Here is a 25,729-nt window from a genome sequence, read left to right as displayed (position 1 = left end):
GAGACCAGCCAGGGCAAGAAAGTGAGACCCCACCCCTATAAAAAATACAAAAATTAGCCAGGCATGGTGGAGTGTACCTGTAGCCCCAGCTACTTGGGAGGCTGAGGTGGGACAATGGCTTGAGTCTGGGGGGGAAGAGGTTACAGTGAGCTGAGACTGCACCCCTGCACTCCAGCCTGGGTGACAGAGCCAGACCATGTCAGAAAGAGAGAAAAGAGAGGAAAGGGAGGAAAGGGAGGAAAGGAAAGAAAGGAAGGAAAGGAAGGAAGGGAGGAAGGAAGAGATAGAGAAAGAGAGAAAGGGGAGAGAGAGGGGGAGAGAGAGGGGGAGAGAGAGGGGGAGAGGGAGAGAGGGGGAGAGGCAGAGAGAGAGAAACAGAGCAAGCTCAGACTAGATGAAGAAGAAAAATCTGCAAAGAAATTCTAAATGTGTAGAAGTCTCTAAAACATGATACAGTGGATGTACACTGATATAACCAATTTTAGGGAGACGGAGCTATGTCAAGAAAGATTTCATGAAGGTATAGATACTTGAAATCTGAGAAGATATTCAAACGAGGAAGCCAAAAAAGGAAATTGTGTACATTTTCCAGATAGTAGAAATAGTATGAGCAAATGAACAGATGTATAAACATGATACATTAAAGGAACTGCAAATAGTTTAATATGACTGACTAAGGGAAGAAGGGTGAGAAGAATAACAACAAAGAAAATGATTAAAAAGGTGGTCAAGTTTTCAGTTTTTATCATGAGTCTGTGGAATAAGGATTTTAACATGCTTCACAAAAATAGCATGTATAGTTTTACAACACATTTTCCCCCCAAAAAGAACTGGAGGTAGAATTGTGTGGATACATTCAAGATTTTTTAGGAAAAGTAGCTTTGTTGATAAAATTTCATGAAGGAGGTTGTTTATGCAGGGGAAAATTAGGAACTGGGAGACCAGGATTCTGGTGCAGGTTCTACTACTAACGTGTTTTGAGACAGTGGTTGAAGATATAGTGGACTGACTTCCCTACAATCATGTCCCTTTTACTCCCCTTCCACAAAACCACAATTCTGTTCAGGTATCAGGAGATCCCGTGGTTCAGAAGAAGTTTGGGGGTGTGTGTGTGTGTGTGTGTGTGTGTGTGTGTGTGAAAATGAGGGAGAGAGGGTGTGTGTGTGGAGAGAGAGAGAGAGAAAGAGAAAGAGAAAGAGGAAAAGAGAAAGAGAGAAAGAGAATGAAAATCTTAATTACTCTAAGATCTTTATGGTAATTCCACTCCCTTTGAATAGTGTTTGTTTTAGGAATAAACATGTGACTCAGTTCTGGCCAGTGAGAGATAAACAGAAGTCTACAGAGAGAGTTCTGGGAAACCTTTCTTAGAAAAGGACTCCATCTTCTAGCCTAAGATCTTGTCTGAAGACGTGTTGCCTGGATCTCCTTGCAACCAAGATGGGATTGATTGGCCAACAGAGAATGGAACAGAACAGAAAGAAACCAGATCCTTGAACTGATGAAATAAACTAACCTGGGGGCTGCCTTATCTTTGGGCTTTATACATGAAATAACAAATGTTCCTTATTGTTTAAACTTTTATTGGAAGCTGAAGACACACTAACTGATGGATTTTGTTACATTTATGCTCTCTAAGGCCTCCTTTAGTTATAATTGCCTTTCTAAAGCTCCTTTCAGTTGTGACTCTACAAGGAGCTTTACTGAAGGCTTGCTGTGCATGAGGCATGTTGCACTGGCATCAGATAACTTAGCAAAGTACTTTTTTCTTTGTTGCCATGGATATAAAGACGTTATCCTAGTAAGAGTTAGCAAGGAAGCTACTGTTATTAATGATAACAACGGCTAACATTCGCTGGGTGCTTACTTTTTTTTTTTTTTTTTTTTTTTTGAGATGGAGTCTTGCTCTGTGGCCCAGGCTGGAGTGCAAGTGGCTCAATTCTGGTTCACTGCAACCTCCACCTCCCGGGTTCAAGCAACTCTCTTGCCTTGGCCTCCCGCATAGCTGTGATTACAAGTGCCCAGCACCACGCCTGGCTAATTTTTGTATTTTTAGTAGAGATAGGGTTGCACCAGGTTGGCCAGGTTGGTCTCGAACTCCTGGCCTCAAGTGATCGCCATACCTCGGCCTCCCAAAGTGCTGGAATTACAGGCATGAGCCACCGTGCTAGGCCTAGGTTTCACTACTTAACTGCATGTATTAATCACTGCTGAGCCATACTGTGTAGTCAAGTTCCTTTCTTACACCATGTTTTGCTTTTCTGAATTTAAAGTAGCCTCTGCTTAAATTTCAGTTACCAATCATTATTTCAGCTTGAAATTCTAGAGAACTAACAATATCTTCTGGATAAACATAGATCAAAGATTTTGTTCATTTTGAGCAGTTTCTTATCTTTTTTTTGGAAGGATCCTTTCTGGAGCACTATGCCTTCCAGCTTCAATCTGGGCTTGTGCCCTCTGATATTACTGCCTGGCTTTCTAACATTGCTGGGGGATGTTAAGATACAAAATTGATCTACAGATTCAACACAATCTCAGTCTGCAGAAACTGATGATCTGATTCTAAAATGCATGTAAGAAAGATATAAGCCAAAACAATTTTGAAAAAGAAGAACAAAATTGAAGGACTCACTACTAGATTTTAAGAATCACTACAAAGCTAAAGTAGTCAAGACAAGGTGGTACTGATATAAAGAAAATGCATATAGAGCAATGGGACAGAAGAGAGTCCAGATAACAGATATTTAATATTACCAGTATAATTCCATCGAGAAAGAATATCTTTACAATAAATGCTGCTATGGAACAACTAAAATAGGGGGAAAAACATGAACCTCAAACCTCTACCTTAAACCATAAAATTTAACTCAAAATGAATTACAGACCTAAACATTAAAAACTATAACTATTTGGCTAAAATTATAAAATTTAAAAAATCATAGGGAAACATTTTCTTGACTATGGGGTACATAAAGTTTTCATAGGGCACAAAATTAGTGACCTAGAAAAACATATACATCAGACTTCCTAAAAATTAAAACCATCTGATCTTCCAAGGTATCATTATTAAGAAATGGGAAATATTTGCAAAGCACCTGTACCTAGAATATATAAAAAACTCATAGACACATTTCACAAAAGAAAGCATATAATAAAAGGAAACATGGGAAACGGGCTAACATTATTAGTTACCAGGGAAGTGCTAATTAAAACCACAATAAACTACTACCGCTCCAGCAGAATGGCTAAAAAGACTGAAAATACCAAGCATTGGCAAAGATGAGGAGCCTCTGGAACGCTCCTAGTAGAAATATAAAGCCAACTGAAAAATTATATAGCCAATTGAAAAAATAACATCAGTTTCTTATAAATACACACTTACCATATGACCCAACTATTCTATTCCCAGATATTTACCCAAGAGAATAAAACGTATCTACAAAAACACTTGCACATGAATGTTCAGAGCAGCTTTTTCACAGTAGCCTAAAACTGGAAACAACTCCAATATTCATAAATAGGTGAATGGATAAACAAACTTGTATATTCATACATAATAATAATCAGCAATAAAAACAGTAAAACTGATGCACGCATCTCAAAACATTAAACTGGGCAAAAGTTGTCAGACACAAAAGAGTACATATTGTAGAATTCCATACATATGCAGTTCAAGAAGCAGCAAAATTAATCTATGGTGATAAAAAGCGTTTCATTAGTTGCCTACAGTAGGGGGCAGGAATAGGAAAATTGACTGCAAGTGGGGTAAGCACAAGGGAACTTTCTGCGGTGATGGACACACACTATATTTTTATTGGTGTAGTCATCACATGGTACATACATTTACCAAAATTCACTGAACTATATACTTAAATTGTGTTCATTTTATTGTATGAAAATTAGACCTCAATAAAGTTGAGCTGAAAGTCCCAAAACAAAACCCAATGGTTATGACTTTGGCCATAAAGGAAATTCCCAGAGTACTAAAAAACAACTGATCTCTGACCAAAGTCAAGTAAAATGACAATGTAACCATAAAAAGTTAATCTCAAAAGCCCCATGTTTGGAAATTTAAATTTTAAAAATCCTACACACAAATAGTTCATAAGTTAAAGAGTAACATGATCTAAGCTTAAGATATTATCTAAAATATCTATAAGAAAACTGTTCGTTTCAAATGTATACATTACAGAATAAAAACATTTTTAAAATCAACAAGCTAGAGTCAATTCAAGAACTCAGAAAATGGAACAACACAGTAAACCCAAAGCAAATAAGAGGAGGAAATAAAAAGAGAAGATCAGATACTATTAAATAAGTGGTAGAGTTAATTGTCATAGGTATATAAGTTTCAAGCCCAGAAGTTTTCCCACATAAACATTATTCACAAGAATGAAAACTTTCTCTTTTTTTTTTTTGAGATGGAGTCTCACTCTGTCGCCCAGGCTGGAATGCAGTGGTGCAATCTCGGATACTGAAACTTTCGCCTCCCAGGTTCAAGTGATTCTTCTGCCTCAGCCTCCGAGTAAGTGGGATGGGATTACAGGCGCCCACCACGAGGCTCAGCTAATTTTTGTATTTTTAGTAGAGATAGGGTTTCACCATCTCGGCCAGGGTGGTCTCAAACTCCTGACCTCAGGGGGATCCACCCACCTAGGCCTCCCAAAGTGCTGGGATTACAGGCGTGAGCCACTGCACCTGGCCAAGAATGAAAACTTTCTCAAATTATAAGTCTAGCACAACCTTGAATGAAAGCCCAGAAAGGAACAACTACAAAAGAAAATTTTAAGGTAAGATCACCAATGACAATACATGCAAAAAAAATCTTAAATAAAAACCAGAAAAACCTAAACTAGCAATACATATAAAATATAAAACAACGTGATTGAGGTAAAGCTTATGCCAGGAATTCAAGGAAGGAAGGTGTAACATTAGACAATTTATTCATAAAATTAATCATACTGAGAGATTAAAGAAAAACCTGTGCCTTACTAGATATAAAATTCAACAGCCACTCTTGATTAAAAAGATAATTCATAGTAAACAGATTAGCTGATAAGCAGGTATCTAGAAAGCAGCCTACATATATAATGGTGAGACATTAAAGTACTCCCTTTAAAATTAGGAAGACAATGATCCCTAATATTATCTTCTAATTATTGAGAATTTAGCAGTTCATTCCTTTGCTGAAGTTTCCTTTTTCATTTACTGATTAGCTGGTATCTGTCTTTTAGTTGTTTCCTTAAGAAAGGTTCATATAAAAAGGTGTAAAACTCTGAATATTTAAAACTACCAGCCAGTATGTAGTCTTTATACCCAAAAGACACCTTGGCAGGACAAAAAAATATTTGGCTCACATGTTCTTTGAGTAGCTGACATGTAGTTCTTCTACTATTTTTTGGTATTGAATGTTTCTGTTATTCTGCACCAATGATTTTCATTATATGATCTTTTGCCAGTTCAAATTTTTTACCAGAATCTGTCTCAATGTTGGGCCAGTTTTCCCTGGAGTATGTGTGTCTTTTCAATAGATTTAAGTCTTTTAAGGAAAAAAAAAACACCTTGAATTATACTTTAAGATACGTATTCTATGGAATTGGTTTTCTTTTTGGGGGCTCCAGTTTTGTCCATTTTGGATCTCTTTTGGCTGTCTTATCTATCCTTACTTACCAAAAAAAAAAAAAAAAAAAAAAAAAAAAATACCATTTTAGTAACGAGATCAAAGCTATAATAAAAACTCTCCCATTAAAGAAAAGCCCAAGACCTTATAGCTTCACTGCTGGATTCTACCAAACATTTAAAGAGGAACTAATATAAATTTCTATTCAAACTTTTCAAAAAATTGAAGAGGAGGGAATATTTCCAAACTAATTCTACAAGGTCAACATTACTGATACTAAAACCAGAGGAGACAATGAAAAGAGAAAACTACAGGCCAATATCATAGATAAACATAGATGCAAAAATTCTCAATATACTAGTAAATCAAATTTTAAAACACAGTAAAAAGATATTTGCCATGATCAAGTGGGATTCATCCCAGGGATGCAAGGATGGTCCAACATGTGCAAATCAATAAATGTGATATATTAACAGAACTAAGAACAAAAACCATATGATTACTTCAACAGATGCTGAAAACGCATTTAATAAAATTCAACATCTGTTTATGACTAAAAAACAAAAAGCTCTCATCAAACTGCATATGGAAGGAACATATCTCAAAGTAATAAAGGCCACATATGACAAACCAATAGCAAACATCATCCTGAACAAGGAACAACTGAAAGTCCTTCCTCTAAGATATGGAACAAGACAAGGATGCCTACTTTCACCACTTTTATTCAATACAGTACTGAAGTACTGGGCAGAGAAATTAGACAAGAGAAAGAAACAGAGGGCATCCAAATCAGAAAAGAGGTCAAATGAGCCTGTTCACAGATAACATGATCTTATACTTAGAAAAACCTGGACTCCACCAAAAAAAATTGTTAGAACTGATAAACAAATTTAGTAAAGTTGCAGGATACAAAATCAACATACAAAAATCAGTAGCGTTGATATACACCAACAGCAAACAATCTGAAAAAGAAATAAAGAAAGCAATCCCATTTACAATAGCTACAAAGAATATAACATACCTAGGAATCAATTTAGCCAAAGAGGTGAAAGATCTATACAAGAAAAACTATAAAAGAATTATGAAAGAAATTGAAGTGGACATTAAAAAACAGAAAGATACTTTATGCTCATGGACTAGAACTCATATTGTTGAATACTACCCAAAGTCAATTTACAGTTTCAATGCAATGAACCCCTATCAAAATTCCAGGGACATTCTGCACGGAAATAGAAATCAAATCCTAAAATTTATATGGAACCACAAAACATCCCGAACAGCCAAACCAATACTGAGCAAAAACAACAAAGCTGGAGGCATCACACTGCCTGACTTCAAAATTTACTACAAAGCTACAGCACTGGCATAAAAACAGAAACATAGACCAGTGGAACAGAACAGGGAACCCAAATGTAAATCCATGTAGAGCCAATTCATCGTCGACAAAGGAACTAAAACATACACTGGGAAAAGGACAGTCTCTGATAAACGGTGGTGGGAAAACTGGATAACTACATGCAGAAGAATGAAACAATCTTATCATACACAAAATTCAAAATGGATTAAAGACCTATATCTAAGGCATCTAAGACCCAAAACTATGAAACTACTAGAAGAAAACACTGGGAAAATGCTCCAGGACACTGGTCTGGGCAAAGTTTTTTTGTTTAAGGCCTCAAAAGCACAGGCAACCAAAGCAAAAATAGACAAATGGGATTACATCAAGCTAAAAAAAGCTTCTGCACAGCAAAGGAAACAATGAAGTACAGAGACAACCCACAGAATGGGAGAAAATATTTGCAAACTACTCACCCGCCAAAAGATTAACAACCAGAATTTATAAGGAGCTCAAACAACTCAACAGCAAGGAAGCAAGGAAACACACACCCTCCCTCCCCAACAAATAACCCAATTAAAAAACAGGCAAAAGATCTGAATAAGCATTTTTCAAAAGAAGACATAAAAGTGGCCAAGAGGTATATGAAAAAATCCTCAACATCAGGAATTACCAGAGAAATGCAAATCAAAACTATGAGACATCATCTCGCCCCAGTTAAAATGGCTTTTATTAAAAGGACAAGCAATAATGAATGCTGGCAAAGATATGGAGAAGAGGGAACCCTTACACACTGCCGGTAGAAATGTAAGTTAGTACAGCCACTATGGAAAACAGTATAGAGCTTTCTCAAAAAAATAAAAACAGAACTACCATATGATCCAGCAATTACACTACTGGGTATATATCCAAAAGAAAGAAAATCAACACATCAAAAAGACATCTGCACTCCCATATTTATTGCAGCACTATTCACAACAGCCAAAATATAAAATCAACGTCAGTGTCCATCAATAGATGAATAAAGAAAATGTAGTATACACAATGCAGTATTATTCAGCTATAAAAAAGAATAAAATCCTGCCATTTTCAGCAACACTGATCATTATGTTAAGTGAAATAAGCCAAGCACACAGAGACAAATATCACACACTCTCACTCATGTGTGGAAGCTAAAAAAGTGGATTTTATGAAAACAGAGAGTAGATTTGGTGGTTATCAGAGGCTGGAAAGGGTAGGAGGAAGGAAGGAATAAAGAGAAGTTGATTAATGTATATAAACATATGGTTTGATAAAAGTAAGACATAGTGTTGATCAGTAGGTTGACTACAGTTTACAATCTATTATATATTTCAAAATGATGAAGAGAAGAATTTGAGTGGTTCTAGCACAAAGAAGAGAGAAATATTTAAGGTGACAGATATCCCAACTACACTGACTTGATCTTTACAAATTATATGAATGTATTATCACATGTATCCTAAAACTATGTACATCTACTATGCATCAATAAAAATAAATGTATACCTATTTTACTCACTTTTCTCATGTCTATCTTTTGTTTTGTTTCTTTGCATTATCAAAATTGTGGTAAAATATACTTACCAAAAAATTTCATTTCTACTTTTATGATCTTTGCCATGGTGTTTAGTCTTACCTTGGGTACTTCTGAAATGGCTTGATCATTTTTCTCTATTTCTTTTTTTTTGCTGATTCCTGTTTCACATCCTACTGTTGTCTGGCTGTCTCTTCCTTGAGTTCTTGTATTTTCTGCCTTCCAGTATTTCTCCATAACTTCTATGCTTCATTCATTTTACTTTCTAATACAACGTTGAGATATAATTCATATAGCATAAAATTCACCCACATAAAGTGTACAATTCAATTGCTTTTAGTATATCCACAGAATTGTGCAACCTTCACCACAATCAATAGTATGTTCATTATCCCCAAAGAAACCTTCTACCCCTTAGCTATCCTCCTCACCCCTCACTGGTTCCTAGGCCTAGGCAAACATAATTTACTGTCTCTACAGATCTGCCTATTCCAGACCATTTCTTATAAACAGAGTCATACAGTATGTGGTCCTTCATGATTGCCTTCTTTCACTTAGTCTGTTTTTGAGGTTCATCCATGTTAAAGCATATATCAATATTTCATACCTTTTTATGCCAAATAATATTCCACTTTGTGGATACACTACATTTTGTTTATCCATCAACTGATGGACATTTGGGTTGTTTCTACATTTTGGCTATTATGAATGCTGCTGCTATGAGCATTCATGTATAAGTTTTTATGTGAACATGTTTTCATTTCTCTTAGGTATACACCTTAGAGTAGAACTGCTTGCTCTTCCAGTAAATTTGTGTCTGCTCATCTGAGAAACTGCCAGGCTGATTTCAAAGTGGCTGCACCATTTTATATTTCCACCAGTAGTATACAGAAGGTTCCAATTTTTCCACAGCATTGTCAACACTTATTATCTGTCTTTTTGATTATCGCTATCTTAATGGGTATGATAAGTATATAAATGTATTTTAAAATTTGTATTAAAACCTTAGGTCACATTTTCCATATACTTCAAAAGGTCAGCAAACTTTTTCATAAAGGGTCAGAAAATAAATATTTTAGGATTATGAACCACACGGTCTCTGTCACAACTACTCATCTCTACCGGTAGAGCATAAAAACAGCCATAGAAAGTGCATAAATGGGAATGACCATGTCACTGTACAACTTTATTTACAAAAACAGGCAAGACCACAGGCAGTAGCTTGACCACTTGTGATTTATTTTCCGGCAATATTGTTTTGAAAAACACCATCTGTAGAAAATTGTGGTTTTGCTTTCTCTTTTTTAATTTTTAATCATATAACTGTTCAGTTAACTATTGTTTATTAACAGACCATCCTAAAGTTCAGTGGCTTACAAGCACAATCATTTTTTTATCACTCACATCTCTACAGTGTTCACTGAATTCAGCTTAACTCAGCTGGGGTGGCCCTCACTCTCCTCTCTCTCATCTTCCCTCAACCAATGAGCTAGGAGAGACATGTTTTTCTCATGGAAATGGCACAGATAGAAAGAGAACAAATAAAAATACCCAAGGCCTCTTAAGGCTTAGGCTTGAAACTGACATGGGGTCACTTTGACCTTAGCAAGTCACATAGCCAAACACAAAGTCAAGGAGTAGGGAAATATCTCTGTCACTTTAACGGAAGGAACTGCATAGGGTCATGGCGTGAATATAAGGGAAAGTAAAGCACTAGGGTCAATGCAATTGATAGTGGTGATGGTTGCACAACTTGGGAATAAATTAAAAACCAGTGAACTGTACACTTTTAAATGGTGAATTTTATGGCATGTGAATTATATCTTCAATAATAAAAATCATATAGAAGAACAAAAAACTAACACAAAATATAAAAAATACACTCTACTAGTCATTGTATGGATGTCGTACATACTATTTTTGTTATATACGTCTGAATGAGATGAATTATCCTGGACTGTTATCAGCAGATTCAGGGTGTAGGGAGGGGATGGCAGTTGTCATGTTTCTTTAGGGTTCCCTCTGTTCCTAAATCAGAGGATTGCTGTTTTATAATATAGTGCCTTGTTCTTGTTCCTTGTCTAATCTCCAAATGTAATCTGGTTCAGGAGGGCCTTTACTGCCAGGTCTGCTTACCTCTTAGGGACAGAACCCTAGATTTCCAAGGTTATGCACTCATTTCTAGGAGTATTTTATTAGCACTAAGATCTCTGCCTCCCCCATGCCCCACCCAGGCACTTTCTCATTCTACTTTCTCCTTCCTTGATGGATACCATATGGCTCCTCAGTCTTAGGAATACAAGACTTCTCTCTTTGGACAGGGCTGATTCTGGATATGAGTGAGTTGCTGGAGATACCTGAAATATGCTTCCTCTGCGCAACTTTATCTTCGTCACAGAACTGCTGGAACTTCCCATTGGGGATTCCTAACAGCACTTGCATATAATTTGAAGTTAAGAAGGTTTCCTTTTTCCCTAAATTTGTTAAAATGCAGTTTGAGAGCTAGCCCCTCGTTCTCTGCCCCCATTCTTCTTTTCAGAAGTAGGAAGATTAAGAATGAATCTGGTCTTGTTCCTTTTGGAAATATACATTTGGTACAATGAGGTTTTGTTCTATTTTTTGTTTGTTTCTGTTTTACTGATCAGGGCACTTAACAGGCCCTTTCAACCTAGAAACTCACCTCCTTCGGTTCTGGGACATAGTTTCCTTCCACTGTATTAGATGAAGAACCTCCGTGGCTAGTCCTCTCGTTTTCTTACCATTTCACTCTTATTTTCTAATTCTTGTTGCTCTTCTGGTTTTGGGGGGAGAATTCTTCAGCTTTATTATCTAAACCTTGTATTAAATTTTTAAAAAATTTATTCTGTTGCAGCAATTTTTTAAATAATTTCTCTTTTTAAAACAGAACCTTTTTCATCTTTCACAGATGGAATATCTTCTCTTTAAAGATACTAGTTTTATTTGTTGAAGTTTCTTCTGTTCTCTAAAGTAAATCTATTTATACTCAGCTCCTTTTATTTCCTACTTGGTCTCTTTTTCATTACAGACTTTCATCCCATGGCAAGTGACCCTTGGCTGTACATTTATGCTCAAATGTGAGGCATTTAAAAGCTGACTAGGGCCAGGCACCAGTGGCTCAAGCTTGTAATCCTAGTACTTTGGGAGGCCAAGGTGGGAGGATCACTTATGCTCAGGGGTTCAAGACCAGCCTGGCAACAAAGTGAGACCCCATCTCTACAAAAAATAAAAATATTAGCTGGACGTGGTGGCATATGCCCGTAGTCCCGGCTACACACGAGGCTGAGGTGGGAGGATGGCTTGAGCCCAGGAGTTCCAGGCTATAGTGAGTTATGATGGCGCTACTGCACTTCAGTCTGGGTGACAGAGTGAGGCCCTGTCTCAAAAAATAAAAGCTGAATAGAAGCTGTGGTACGTGAACAATGCTTCCTGACCAGCAGCTCTACTCTTCGGATGATCTGATGGATCCAACTGTTCAATCAGGTGAATTCCCATAGTTCATATCTGTTCAATACTTTGCCATGGGCTGGTAAGTTTCCCCAGCTAAGAATCCGTTAATATGTTGTTGAGGGACACGTAAGCCTGACAGTTTGGAAGCCAATCAAAAAAAGACAACTGCTCTAGGTTCAGCATGTTGACCTGACTTTCACTCAATCTTCATTTTCATTTAGGTGCTTCACCCCCACCTCAGCCATCTGGAGCCTCCCAGTTAATGTCTCCTGAGTATAAACTTTCAGTCTTCTGTCAAGGTAGAGGAGAGAGTAGTTGTCTGGGTGTATGGGAGTGGAGAAGGGGTTTCAGGGTGTCAAAATGATAAAGACCATCAACCAACCCTTCTATTCCCACCCTGTCCTGTAATCCTTGACTTCAGAAATACTGTACTTGATACCCCCAATTCCTAAAACTTTTCCAGATTCTGTGGAAAGAATCTGCTTGCTCCTTGTTGGCTTACCTCTCTTCAGCTTTCAGCATTCTCTAATTCATGAAATCATTTATTACTTGCCCATCTCCTTTCTAGTTTTCCAAATATTGATTTCAGCTGTATCTTACTCTCACCTCCTCTTGATCTTTGTGGATTTATAGCCTTATTCTTTTACTATAATCCTACAGAGACTCCCGAAGAGTGTATACAATTGAATATGTTACACTAAAAGTGTCTACTTAACCTGTCTTAATTTCTACAGTTAAAAAACGATGCAGCTACCTCCTACAATGGTAGCTACTATTGCCATTATTTTATATTTTAATTTGTGTAATTATGAAGACCTCATTTTACTAATGTACCCACCAGAGCCCTAATTACATACCAAATCAATACATATTAATAATTAGCTGTTAGTGTATATGTATGTACTCAATAGTCATTTACTCAAATGCATAAAAAGCACAATCTAAAGATCTTCAATGATATTCTCTCAAAGCATCCTGTCCTTTTCTTGCATGATTTATAATTACATATGTGTAGTTTCTTCATTAATGTCATTTTCCTTCATAAGCCAAGCAATATCATGGCAGGAACCATATCTGTTTTGTTTACTACTGATTACTCAGCATCCAGTCCAATTCCTAGCACATAGTGACTGTTTAGTAAATATGAATTTGGTAACTGAAGAATAAATAATACTTGGCAATTTAATCTGTTCCAAAACTCAGAAAAAGAAATAAAACTTCTCAACTATTTTTACAAAGCAAGCAGATGCGAATATCAAAACTAGACAAAACATTGAAAAACAACTACAGACCAATCTCTTATGAATATTGACAAAAAAATCCTAAATATATGCATTGGCAAAGTAAATCCATCAGGACATTAAAATAATAACAGATCAAGTAGGGCTCATTCTAAGATGCAAAATGGTTCAATAAATAGTAAATCCATAAATTTAACCATACTAATAGGTCAAAGTAAAAAACCATAAAGGGGCAGCTGGGGTTTGGGATGGGGTAGGAGAGCCACATGTCAGACTGTCAAAAGGAAGTTACTATATAACGTTCACCAGATGCCTTGTAACATGCAAATTTTTTGTTGCTGCACAGTATTTCTTCATTTATACATGCTATTTTTTACCATACTTAATCCAAAAACAAATTAAGATGCCCCCAAAGGAAACTAGTAACAGTGAAAAATGTCCTACCATAAATTATTCAGGAGAAAGAAAAGCAAGTTCCAAAAGAAATATATGTGTAATATACCACGTCTTAAAGAATATAAACCACAATTTAAACAATGGTCATCTTCTGCACACTTATCAATATCTGGTATTTTTTCTTGTTTATCTGATTGTCCTCCAACCACTAGATAAGTTTCATGAATACAGGGGCCTTGTGCTTTTCAATGCTGTACTGCCAGTGCTCAGAACAGTGCCTGTTATACAGTAGGGTTTCAATAAATTTTACTTAACAAATTATCAATTAGTTTTCCAGATCATTTTATTTCTCATTAAAGCCCCTCAGTACCCTCTCACTGCCCTCAGAACACAAAACACACCCTTCTGGCAATGGACAAGTAAAATTTGGTCCCTGCCAATTTCCCACACCTCATCTTGCTCTACTTTCCCCTGACTGCTGAGTGCCAGCTACATGGATCTTTCTTTTTATAGCTTTTTCCTCTTTTAAGGCCTTTTGCATGCTGTTATTTCTGATCAGATTTCTTTTTTTTTCTCCCCATTCCTCCCATGGTTGAGCTCCTTCTCTTCCTTAGTGACATTTATTTAAGTCATCCACTCAGATAAACCTCCGATCACCCCGCTGAAAGTAGGTGTTTTCTTTAAAGCATTAGAACATGGAATAAATTTACTTTTTGGAAGGTTGGGAGAGGTCTATTTTACCCACCAGAATGTAGGGTTTATAGAGGCAGGCTTTGTCTTGTTCACCAAAGTCCCCAGTGTCCAACAGAGCTCCTAGCACCACAGTAGATAATCAAACATTCTGTGAAGTTATCTTTGGGTGGGACAAGTACAGGTAGTTTTTGTTTACTTTTTACAGCTTTATATATTATCTGAAATTTTAAATAAACATAATCTGGGTGAAATAAAGCTATTTCTACTTTGGAAAAAAGATCTCCTATAGTCCCCTAAGTAGCAGCCAGTTACAGCTGTGGTTTTGTGGGGTTTTTCCCCCCAGAAATGAGGTTGTTAAGGTTGGTCTTCAACTCCTGAAGTTACAGTTTTTTTTTTGTTTTTTTTTTTAAATGAAGAAAATGTAGGGAAAACCAATAGAATTTCTCAGAAGTCAAAACAGAGACCCAGAAAACAAAGTGACCCTATTAAAACCCAGAAAATACAATTTGAGAAATGTACGATTTTCACAGAAACTTAAACATTCATTAAAAAACTTTTTGGCCACGTACAAGATTAAACCAAGATAATAACGCACAAAGGGAGTAAAAACTAAGGTAATAACCTGCAAATACTTGAAGCGCAAAGTCCATGTGCAATCCCTCTTCCACATGTCAAAAGACGACCTTAGTAAGGTTTACACAGGCACACACACAAACTAGCACCATCTCTCTGGTGGTTCTGCAAGGGCTCCACTACTACCACCCACAACCTACTCACAATCAGGAGTGAAGCAAGCCTTCAGGTACCATACAAAAGTGTCTTTCATCACCTGGGCTCTGCTGCGGGGCCTCACTGACCGTGCCAAAGCTTCTCTCCCCACACCCTCACCAGAAGGTAAAACGCTCCTAGACAGAATCAGCCCCTTTTCTCGGGTCTCCTTCGCACTCAGTGCTGCAGTAAGAGCCACTTCCGTGGGTGAGCCCGCCCCAAGCAGAGCTGGGGTCAGAGCTTCCCACAACAGCATGGGGGAGACCTGGGCCCCTCCCCGACTCACCTCATGGTGTGTGGGGGAGGGGGCTGTGTCTCTGCTCTGCCGGCAGCCCCTCCGGCCCCCTCCCGCCAGCCAAGGCCAGTGCGCCAGGGCGGGGAACTCGGCGCAGGTCGTGCAGAGCGTGTAGGGCGCGGGGCCCGCAGCGCCATTTGAAAGTCAACAAGGGTGACGCCAGCTCCGCGAGCGGAGCCCAGGGTCATGGCCCTGACTCGGCGCCCACGGACCCCACAGAACGAGGGGATCCCTGCAAACCCCGCTGAGCCCGCACAGCCAACAGGGATGGGAGATCCCCGCACACTCCGTAGACCCAACGGAGCTTGCAGGGGGTGGGAACTCCACACATCAGGGAACCCTACAAAACCCACAGGATCCGGGGACCCCGCAGACCTGGGCAGACCTGGGCGGGCTCAGTCGTCAGAACGTAGCACAAGACAGCAAGCCAACTCCCCCGGAGTTCTTGGACGTCACACAGTAACCCCACTAGGAGGATGATCTTAGTGTTATTTTACAAAACTCACTCCAAGCTTCAATTTCCTTAAGTGTCCTGCCTGCAAGCCCCCAGTAAGGATATCTATCAATCTCAGGTCTAATCTAAAATCCACGTTCTTTTCACTACAGTGATCTCAAGTTATTATAACTCTTCATCCCACCGTCATTTATGCAGCCTCACCGGCTACAGTTTGATGCAGCTTTTTAAATTTACTATGTAGATAATTTAAAAAAAAGTATTTATACATGTAACAAAATTAAAAGTCATACTGAATGTGGCTTTTTTTTTTTTTTTTTTTTTTTTTTTGAGACAGAGTGCAGTGGCAGAATCTTGGCTCACTGCAATCTCTGCCTCCTGGGTTCAAGCGATTCCCCTGCCTCAGCCTCCTGAGGAGCTGGGATTACAGGCATGGGCCACCACGACTAGCTAATTTTTGTATTTTTAGTAGAGAAGGCATTTCACCATGTTAACCTGGCTGGTTTCAAACTCCTGACCTCAACTGATCTGCCTGCCTCTGCCTCCCATATGACTTTTTAATACTTCACATATCTGCAGGAAAGCTGATACCAATGCCTGGGGCAGGGATGAGGTCCTTTCCCAATAAGCCATGCAGCCTAACAAAATTCACCAAAAATTAAATCAAATGGAGGTGCAGGGGGAAGATGAAGTATTTGGCCTGACCCCAGGACGTCTTTACTCATTATGTTTTAACTAAGCAACCTAATACCCACATGCATTTCCCAGAAGAAAGCCTAATTAGTAGATATTATTAATCATTACTATTAGTGTGTTATGTAGTATATAGGATAATTTGAACTTATAAAGCAAGTTAAATTTATAAAGAATTATGTAGATTAACAGCTATTCAAAATACAAAATTCACTAAGGTATTTAGTATATCCAGTAGAAAAGAAATTACCTTTTTTAAAAACTTTTTTTTGGGATTACACCCCATGAGTAAAGGGTATTACGCCTATGTACTATGACTTTTTCATTTAGCTGTGACTTATTTTTTTGATTTAATATTCAATTTTTAAGATTGTTTTAACATTCTCAAAATCCAGTTTACTTTACCATAAAAAGTATTTTTGGTAATCAGGCTGATGCTCATAAACACCAGAATTTTTTTCCTGCTACATTATGTAAAAACAACAACAAATTATTTAGAAACCATACTTTCTATATTCAAGATCATATAATTTTTTTTTTTTTTTTTTGATACAGAGTCTCACTCTGTCGTCAGGCTATAGTGCAGTGGCGTGACCTCAGCTCATTGCAATCTCTGCCTCCCAGGTTCAAGCAATTCCCTTGCCTCAGCCTCCCGAGAAGCTGGGACTACAGGCATGTACCACCATGCCAGGCTAATTTTTTGTATTTCAGTAGTGACGGGGTTTCACCATATTGGCCAGGATGGTCTCGATCTCCTGACCTCGTGATCCATCCACCTCAGCCTCCCAAAGTGCTCGGATTACAGGCGTGAGCCACCGCACCCAACCTCAAGATCATATAATTTTCATTAGAATTATTTCAAAGCTTATATGGTGACTTTTTAAGACATCTATATACAGTAATGACCATTGTTCTGGCTCCTCATGAACTGGGTTTATGAGTTTGTGCTTTAGCATTAAACCGTCTTTCACCTGTATAAAATGGTTGCATCATATTCATTAATATACTTATTGTAATGATACATACTGCTAAGTAGTTTTGTCTCTCTTACAAGAAAATCCTGAGAATAAATTTCTCTCAGAAACAATTATATTTCAAGACCCACTTTTGGGTACTCTTGATTATTAAATATGACAAAAGAGAAAGTGACATCTGATTAATGCCAGAACAAAAATAATTATATATGGCCACGACCTCTACATGTAGCCCACACAAAATGTCCTGGGCACCGATAAATAGGGGATATGCACAAGGGTGAAATAGGTGCCTCAACTGGACAAACCTCAGGCATTGGGGTCTTGAATATTCTTTCTCCTAATGAGGGAGCAGGTGTACATGAAAGGTTCTAACCAGGGTCTCTTTCACCATGCCAAGGAGGGTAGTGAATCTTTATACAAAATATTAGCAAGGGATTTAGTTCTCCAATTAAATGTAATTAAAATCTTACTAGGAGAAAACAGTACACTCCAGATACATTTCTTATGATAATAACAGTAATTTTAAAAAGCAAATTTAAAAAGCCAACTAAGTCAATCAATAAAAGCAAAAGCTATCTGAAGAGTAATAATAGGTAATCTTTTAGCAAATATAAACAAGAAAAAAGGAAAAAATTAAATATTGAAAACAAAGATGATACAACCACAAATACAAGGAAGATATTTCTAAAATTATAAATCACCATGTATAATTTATATCAATAAATCCGAAAACCACAAAAATATAATTTACCAACATTGGTCTAAATGGAAGAAACATTTAATAAACCAGTAATGACGAAGAAAATGAAAAGAGTAGTCAAAAACTCTACCCCTTCTTCCAAAAGACCAGTTCCAGAGATTCACTGTTTTACTTTTAACTTGTCAAAAATCCACAATTATCAAAAATTATCAAAAATCCACAAGTTTGGCAATGTATGTCTGTTGGGGAAGCTGTGGGAAACAAAGTGAAAGAAGAGTAAAAGACCAGAAGAGAATATTTACTATGTAGATAATTTAAAAATGTATTTATACATCAAGATAAATAAAACATAGATGGAAATTCACAATTAATAAATTATGAATAAACACATTTAAAAACACCTCCAATTTACAGATTTATGACAATCTCAAGCAAGATATATACATGTTTGTTTTTCTGAGATGGGGTCTTGCTCTGTCGCCCAGGCTGGAGTACAGTGGTGTGATCTCTGCTCACTGCAACCTCTGCCTCCCCGGTTCAAGCAATTCTTCTGCCTCAGCCTCCCGAGTAGCTAGGACTACAGGCGCGCACCCCCATGCCCAGATAATTTTTGTATTTTTACTAGAGACAGAGTTTCACCATATTGGCCAGGCTGGTCTCGACCTCTTGACCTCGTGATCCGCCTGCCTCGGCCTCCCAAAGTTCTGGGATTACAGGCGTGAGCCATGGCGCCTGGCCGATACATACATGTTAACAGCAAAACATCAAAAAGCTAAAGACCAAAACAAACAACAAAAGAACCCCCAAGGCAGTCAGAACAAAATGAATTGATAAGACAGATAGGTGACTTTTCAAGAGCAATAATGAAAGCCAAAAGACAGAAGAATAAGAGCTTCATCATGCTGAAAGAAAACAATTGCCAACTTTTATATTCAGCAAAAACATCGTTCAAGAATGGCTGCAAAATAAAGACATTTTCAGGTGAACAAAAACTGAGTGTTCATCATCAATAGATCTTCAATAAAAGCCATTCCAAAGGTTGTACTTTTTAAAGGAGACAGGGTCTTGCTCTGTCACCCAGGATGGAGTGCAGTGGCACGATCATGGCTCACTGCAGTATCAACCTCCTGGGCTCAAGCAATCCTCCCACCTCGGCCTCCCAAGTAGCTGGGACCACAGGTGTGTGCTACCATGCTCAGTTAATTTTTTTTTTTTTTTGTAAAGATGGGGTCCCATCATGTTGCCCAGGCTGGTCTCAAACCTGGCTCAAGCAATCCTCCCAGCTCGACTTCCCAAAGTGCTAGGATCACAGGCATGAGCCCACACACCCAACCAATTTTCTGAAATTATATAATGAAATGTGTCATCATGTGAAAGAGCTGCATAATTCAGTGAACCAATATTTTCCAAGTGACCCATGTGTAGGTAAAAGAGCCCTTGAAAGTGCAAGGCAGGCCACTGGATTTTAATGTTAGAGCATGAGAAGTTCATTCATACGATTTCCAATTCTACACTGCAGCTAACGTTTAACAAATTGTTAGGGGCTGGATGTTACAGTCCCAGTGCTTTGGCAGGCTGAGGCAGGACTGACTGCTAGAGGCCCGCAGTTCAAGACTAGCTTGGGCAACATAGCAAGACTCCGTCTCTACAAAAAAAAAAAAAAAATTTAAAAATTAGCTGGGCCTGGTAGTGTGTGCCTGTAGTCCTAGTTACTCAGGAGGCTGAGGCAGGATTGTCTGAGCCCAGGAACTGAAGGCTGTAGTGAGCTACGATCTCATCACTGCACTCTAGCCTGGACAACAGAGCAAGACACTGTCCTAAAAAACAAAACAGAAACAAAAACACAAAACTGTTAGGTTTTGATAAGTATCAAAAAAGAACATAATCATCTGAAAAGATTAAAACATTTGTCTCTTTTCTAACTACTCAGCTGAATGAGGCTGGATTTTCTTCATGTACTTCAACTAAAATAATACATGGCAAAACAATGAATACAAAAGCAGATGAGACTCTAGTCATTAAAGGCGACATTCAGCATATTTGCAAAAATGTACAAAAATCCCATTCTTATCACCAATTTTGGGGGGATAAAATATGTTAAGATGTAATGGGTTATTATATTTAAAGGTATCAATAAATAAACATACATTTCAAGTTGATCAGTTTTAATACCTAATATGGTAATTATCAATTGATATAATCCAATAAACAAAAGATCTTTGGGATCTTCAGTGGTTTTCTGAGACGGAGTCTCACTATGTCAAGCAGTAGAGTGGCACAGCCTTGGCTCACTGCAACCTGTCTCCCAGGTTCAAGTGATTTTCTTGTCTCAGCCTCCCGAGTAGCTGGGACTACTGGCACCTGCCACTACCACGTCCAGCTAATTTTTGTATTTTTAGTAGAGATGGTGTTTCACCATGTTGGCCTGGCTGGTCTCTAACTCCTGACCTCAAGTGATCCGCCTCCCTTGGCCTCCCAAAGTGCTGGGATTACACGCCTGAGCCACCATGCCCGGCCCCCTCAATGGTTCTTAAAAGTGTAAAGGGGTCCTGGGAATAACGTTTCTAAATTGCTAAACTATAGGCACGTGCTTTAACATGAGTGAATCTCAGAAACACAATGCTTAACAAAAGTAACTCATAGAATACAGAATATGACTTTATTTAACTAAAGTTCAAAAACAGGTAACAGTAAACAATGATAGTTAAGGATACCCATATAGGTGATAAAACTGTTTAAAAAGGCAAGGGAATAATTAACACAAAATTAATAATGGCCATTGTAATGGGGGGCAGGGAACGCATTCCTCCTGGGGTAGAAACACACAAAAGGTTTCTAAACTAACTAAAGTTTCTAAAGCTTTTAAATTAGGCTTTTATTAATTTTTGTTATGAAAGATGCCATTAATATGTACTGACAAAAAAGCATATTTATTACAGATACACTTTGTCAGTACATATTAACGGCATATTTCACAATAAAAATTTTTAAAGAAGAAAAAGGAAGATGTATATATTCTCCTAGAAGGAAAAACTCAAATGAATGTCTCTTCAAATTATAAATTCAACACCATCACAAACAATATCCCAAGATTTTCTATAGGACTTAAAAAGATAGTTATAATTTCTTCTGGAAAAAAAAATGCAAAAAAAAAAAAAAAAACCAAAAAACAAAAAACAAAACCCAAAGCTCTTTTTCAAAAGAAAGTACCAAAATATATTATAAAACTATGATAATTAAATTCTATGGCAACAGTTACATGGGCGAAAGAAAAGAGAGCTCAGACCCAATAAAAACATCAGCAAATGATATGACCTGGCTAAAAAGACTTAACTTTTGTATTCGCCAAGGAAGATAAAAATTAAAACAGAATGCTACTTTCAATTACTAGGTGGCTAAGATATTTTAAAAATACCATTATCATCCAGTGCTGGCTAGCATGGAATAAAAACACATCTTTTGAGCAAGTGAACACAAAAAGGTACAATCATTTCAGGGCAATTTAGCAACATTATTATCCAGCACTCGCATAAAGAATCAATTCTACAGAAATACTATCATGACCACCTGAAGCACTGTCTATAACGGCAAGAGATAATCACTGCAGTATTGTCAGTTATAGGGATATCTTGAAAATAACTTGAATGTCTACCAATAGAAGAAGATTCACTTGATAAATACATGCCGTATCGATCTATTTTTACTAAATAGATATACTGTATTTAACAAACACCATGTCTCAGTCAAGTTCTTAGGCACTTCACCGATTTTAACCCATTTTAACAACTATGTTTGGACCACAGGAGATGCTTATAACCTCCCTTTAAAGAAAATTAGTTACATTTGGGCAAATGTTCTGTATACACAAAATTTCGAATATACCGTCTTTGTCTTCCTTAAAGTAACTGTGGACCTTCTGTCACCCTTTTTCTGGCCTGGCTTAGTTATTTATTGATGTACAGTACTGGACATACTGCATACAGCCAGCCATTCCTATAAGGCAGTTTTTCAACACAAGGGTATTCTTGCCCCATTAGGGGACACTGCTTTGTTATAAACCTCCTAGGCAGGATTACCGCCAGGCTCACCCCTAGTTTTATTCAGGGAACACTGTAGACTCTCGGATCGCGAAAGCTATTCCAATAATAGCATACAGTTGTATGCCACATATTTAAGTTTTGGATACACTTTCATAAACTTTACTACTCTAATTTTACCTTACAGGGAGAATAAGGAAGAGTAAGCGATTAAGAGAAACTTGAGAATTCCCAAAGTAATCTTCCTCAAAATTTCAGAGTCATCAACCCAGTTCTCCCACGAAACGCTGCCTGGCGCCGCCTTCAGACAAACTTCTGGGCTGCTCGGACCAAGTTCTCCTAACGCTCCTGCACGGCTGGGGTTTGCTGCTAAAATGACCCTCCCTACGGAGAGACCTGTTTTACCCTCTCAAGAAAAAGTGGCGCATTGCCATGAAGAACCCGCAGGAAATGATTTCCCAGCCGGTGCAAACCCGAAGACCGAAACTTCAGCCAAGAACTTATCATCATATCCCTGAGGACGAAGCTGTCCCCCGACAGCCGACGCAAACGAAACGCCTCAAAAAGGGGCAAGACGACAGGGTTACGACCTCTCTGCCGCCGACACCGAGCGCGGCCACAAGTTGTAGCGCAGGACAGAAGGTCGAGTCATCTAGAAGGCGCCGACCCCTCCCACCCCCTCACCTGGAGCGCCGCAAAAGATGAGGAGAACGCGCCGACCCTCGCAGCCAAGCCCCGGCAGCTGCCCGAGCGCTCAGCCTCGGAGACCGCCGTCCTCCTCGCAGGGTTCCCGGGCGCCCAGGCCGGGGAGGGACTTACCCGTGCTTGGCTTGGCCGCCGCCCCCGAGGACCTGAGATCCCGGCTTGGCCTCCTTCCCATGCTTCTCCCGGCCGTGCTCTGCGTCCTCCCCGGCCCTCGCGACACCTGCGCACGTGGGAAGCACCAGTCGCCGGCTCCGCGCTCCCGCAGGGAGCCCCCTCAGGGGCACGCCGTCCGCCCCGGCCCCGGGGTCCTCGCCGCGGGCGCTGACAGGGACGCCACGCCTGTCCGCGCTCTGTCTCCCGTCAGGGTCTCAGGCGAGAGGCAACCCCGGGACGCCCGGCAGCCTGCGAGAACATGTCGACTTTCTCGCTGACCGGCGCTAGCCACCGGAAGTAAAACCTCGCGGCCAAAGGAAAAGAAAAGGGGAGAGGGGGCAAAAAAAGAAAGTGAAAACTGAAGTGAGGCGTCCCCCTCAGAGATAGGAACCAATCGCCTGGAAGAAACCAAGGCGCAGGCGCGGACCGAGGTCAGCGTCCACGCGGCGCTCGCGTCTCCCCTCTGCGCAGGCGTAAGGCCACAGCTCGCTCCTGATTGGGCCCCGATCCCTGCGAACGCGTGGCGTCTCGCGATGGCGACCCCTAACCGGATGCGGAAGATGCCCTTGGGAAGAGGTGGGAGAGGACCTCTGGGCTGACCTAGCGTGCTCTGGCAGTGGTCCACGTGGTCGCCTTCAGGCGCCTTCGCCGCTGTCTGCGTTTCCCTCTGTTGCTTTTGCTGCTGCTGCAAGAACAGTTGATTTGTCTGGCCCAAATGCAACATTTCCGAAATCTTGCCCTTGTTTTAATCCATATAGCGGGCGTGGCTGTTACCCCTAGGAAAGCACCTCTAGAAATTTATAACACATGCACAGAGAGCTACGGTAACCATAAATAAAGTGACCATCAATAAGTTCAGGTTTATTATCCTTGCCCATGATAAATAGTCATGCAGACATTGCTTAACTGTAGGGACACCTTATGAGAGAGATGCCTCATTAGGCAATTTGGTCCTTGAGTGAACATCATAGAAACCTAGAAGCATAACCTACTACATACTAATGCTATAAGCCATAGCTCATTACTCCTGGCTACAAACCCATGCTATATGTTATTGTACTGAATACTGTAGAAATTATAACACAATGGTAAGTATTTGTATAAGCATATCTAGACATAGAAAAGGTACAATAGAAATACAGTATAAAAGATAATGGTACACCTGTGTAAGGCATTCTCACGAATGGAGCTTGCAGTACTGGCAGTTGCTCTGGGTGAGTCTGTGAGTGAACAGTGAGAATGTAAAGGTCTGGGACATAACTGTACACTCTTGTAGACTTCATAAACTCTGTATACCTAAGCTACACTGAATTTACTTTTTAAAATTCTTTCATAGTTAACCTTAGCTTACTGTAACTTTTTAACTTTTTAAAATGTTTAAAAACTTTTTAAGACTCTTTTGTAATAAGACTTAAACACATTGTACAGCTGCACACAAATATTTTCTTTATATCCTTAATCTGTAAGTTTTTTTTCTATTTTTTTAATTTTTAATTTACTTTTTAAACTTTTTTTGTTAAAAACTAAGACACAAACACACATTAGCCTAGGCCTACACAGCATCTGGAGAGTCGATATCATTGTCTTTGCCTCCATTTTGTCCCATTGGAGGGTCTTCAAGGGCAACTACATGCATGGAGTTGTCATCTTTTATGATAACAATGCTTTCTTCTGGATACTTTTTGAAGAACCTGCCTGAGGTTGTTTTACAATTAACTTAAAAAAAAAAAAAAGGAGTACATTCTAAACGATAAAAGTATAGTAAATAAATAAGCCAGTAACATAGTCTGTGATCATGATCAAGTATTATGCACTGTACATAACTGTGTATGCTATACTTTTTTTTTTTTTTTTTTTTTTTGGAGACTCAGTCTCACTCTGTCACCAGGGCTGGAGTTCGGTGGCATGATCTCAGTTCATTGCAACCTCCACCTCCCAGGTTCAAGCGGTTTTCCTGCCTCAGCCTCCCAAGTAGCTGGGATTATAGGCACCCACCACCACACCCAGCTAATTTTTGTATTTTTAGTAGAGACAAGGTTTTGACATGTTGATTAGGCTGGTCTTAACTCCTGACCTCAGGTCATCTGCTCACCTTGGCCTCCCAAAGTGCTGGGATTATAGTGTGAGCCACTGCGCCTGGTCATGTGTGCTGTACTTTTATGTGACTGGCAGTGCAGCAGATTCATTTACACCAGCATCACCTCAAACACATGAGTAATGTGTTTTATGAAAATAAGATGGCTACAACATCACTAGGCAATAGAACTTTTCAGCTCTATTATAATCATATAAGATAACTGTTGGATATGTGGTCTCTTGTTAACTGAAACATTAAGTGACATATGACTGTACCAATGAGAGAGATTAAGTGCTAATGAACATGTATCATGAGTCAAGCACCGTTCTGGTAATACGAAGAGATTCAGTCATTGTGTTTACTGTTTACCGTAACCAGGTGCTGTAATAGACACTGGTTTTACAATCATGAACAAGATAGATAAGGACCCTGCCCATTATGGAATTTATTGCAGAGGTGAGTCACAAACACAGGTAAATCACCACCATGACAAAATAGAATTTCAGATAATAATACATGCCATGAAAACTCACTGGAAATGCTAGTGGATGGGACTGGGGGCTG

General features: G+C 38.9%; 1 protein-coding gene across 7 annotated transcripts in view; it reads right to left on the bottom strand.

Moving 5' to 3' along the window:
• TASOR2 (transcription activation suppressor family member 2) overlaps window positions 1-23,268 on the bottom strand; it is a 79,543-nt gene extending 56,275 nt beyond the window's left edge. For 3 of the 7 annotated variants that reach the window (XM_050804585.1, XM_050804587.1, XM_050804588.1), the window contains exon 1: window positions 15,361-16,101. In XM_050804585.1, coding sequence (XP_050660542.1) covers window positions 15,361-15,557 — 197 coding nt within the window. In that variant the 5' untranslated portion in view covers window positions 15,558-16,101. Of the gene's footprint in view, window positions 1-8,610; window positions 15,130-15,360; window positions 16,103-23,049 lie in introns of those variants that run through there. The other 4 variants (XM_050804586.1, XM_050804595.1, XM_050804593.1 and 1 more) reach the window with 3 other exon arrangements.
• Between the last annotated feature and the right edge of the window lie 2,461 nt (window positions 23,269-25,729).

Source organism: Macaca thibetana, chromosome 9 (assembly GCF_024542745.1).
Source record: "Macaca thibetana thibetana isolate TM-01 chromosome 9, ASM2454274v1, whole genome shotgun sequence".
In the NCBI taxonomy this organism is placed as follows: Eukaryota; Metazoa; Chordata; class Mammalia; order Primates; family Cercopithecidae; genus Macaca; species Macaca thibetana.
The sequence above is the reverse complement of the archived record's forward strand: the minus strand, read 5'-3'. Positions and strand labels throughout refer to the sequence as shown.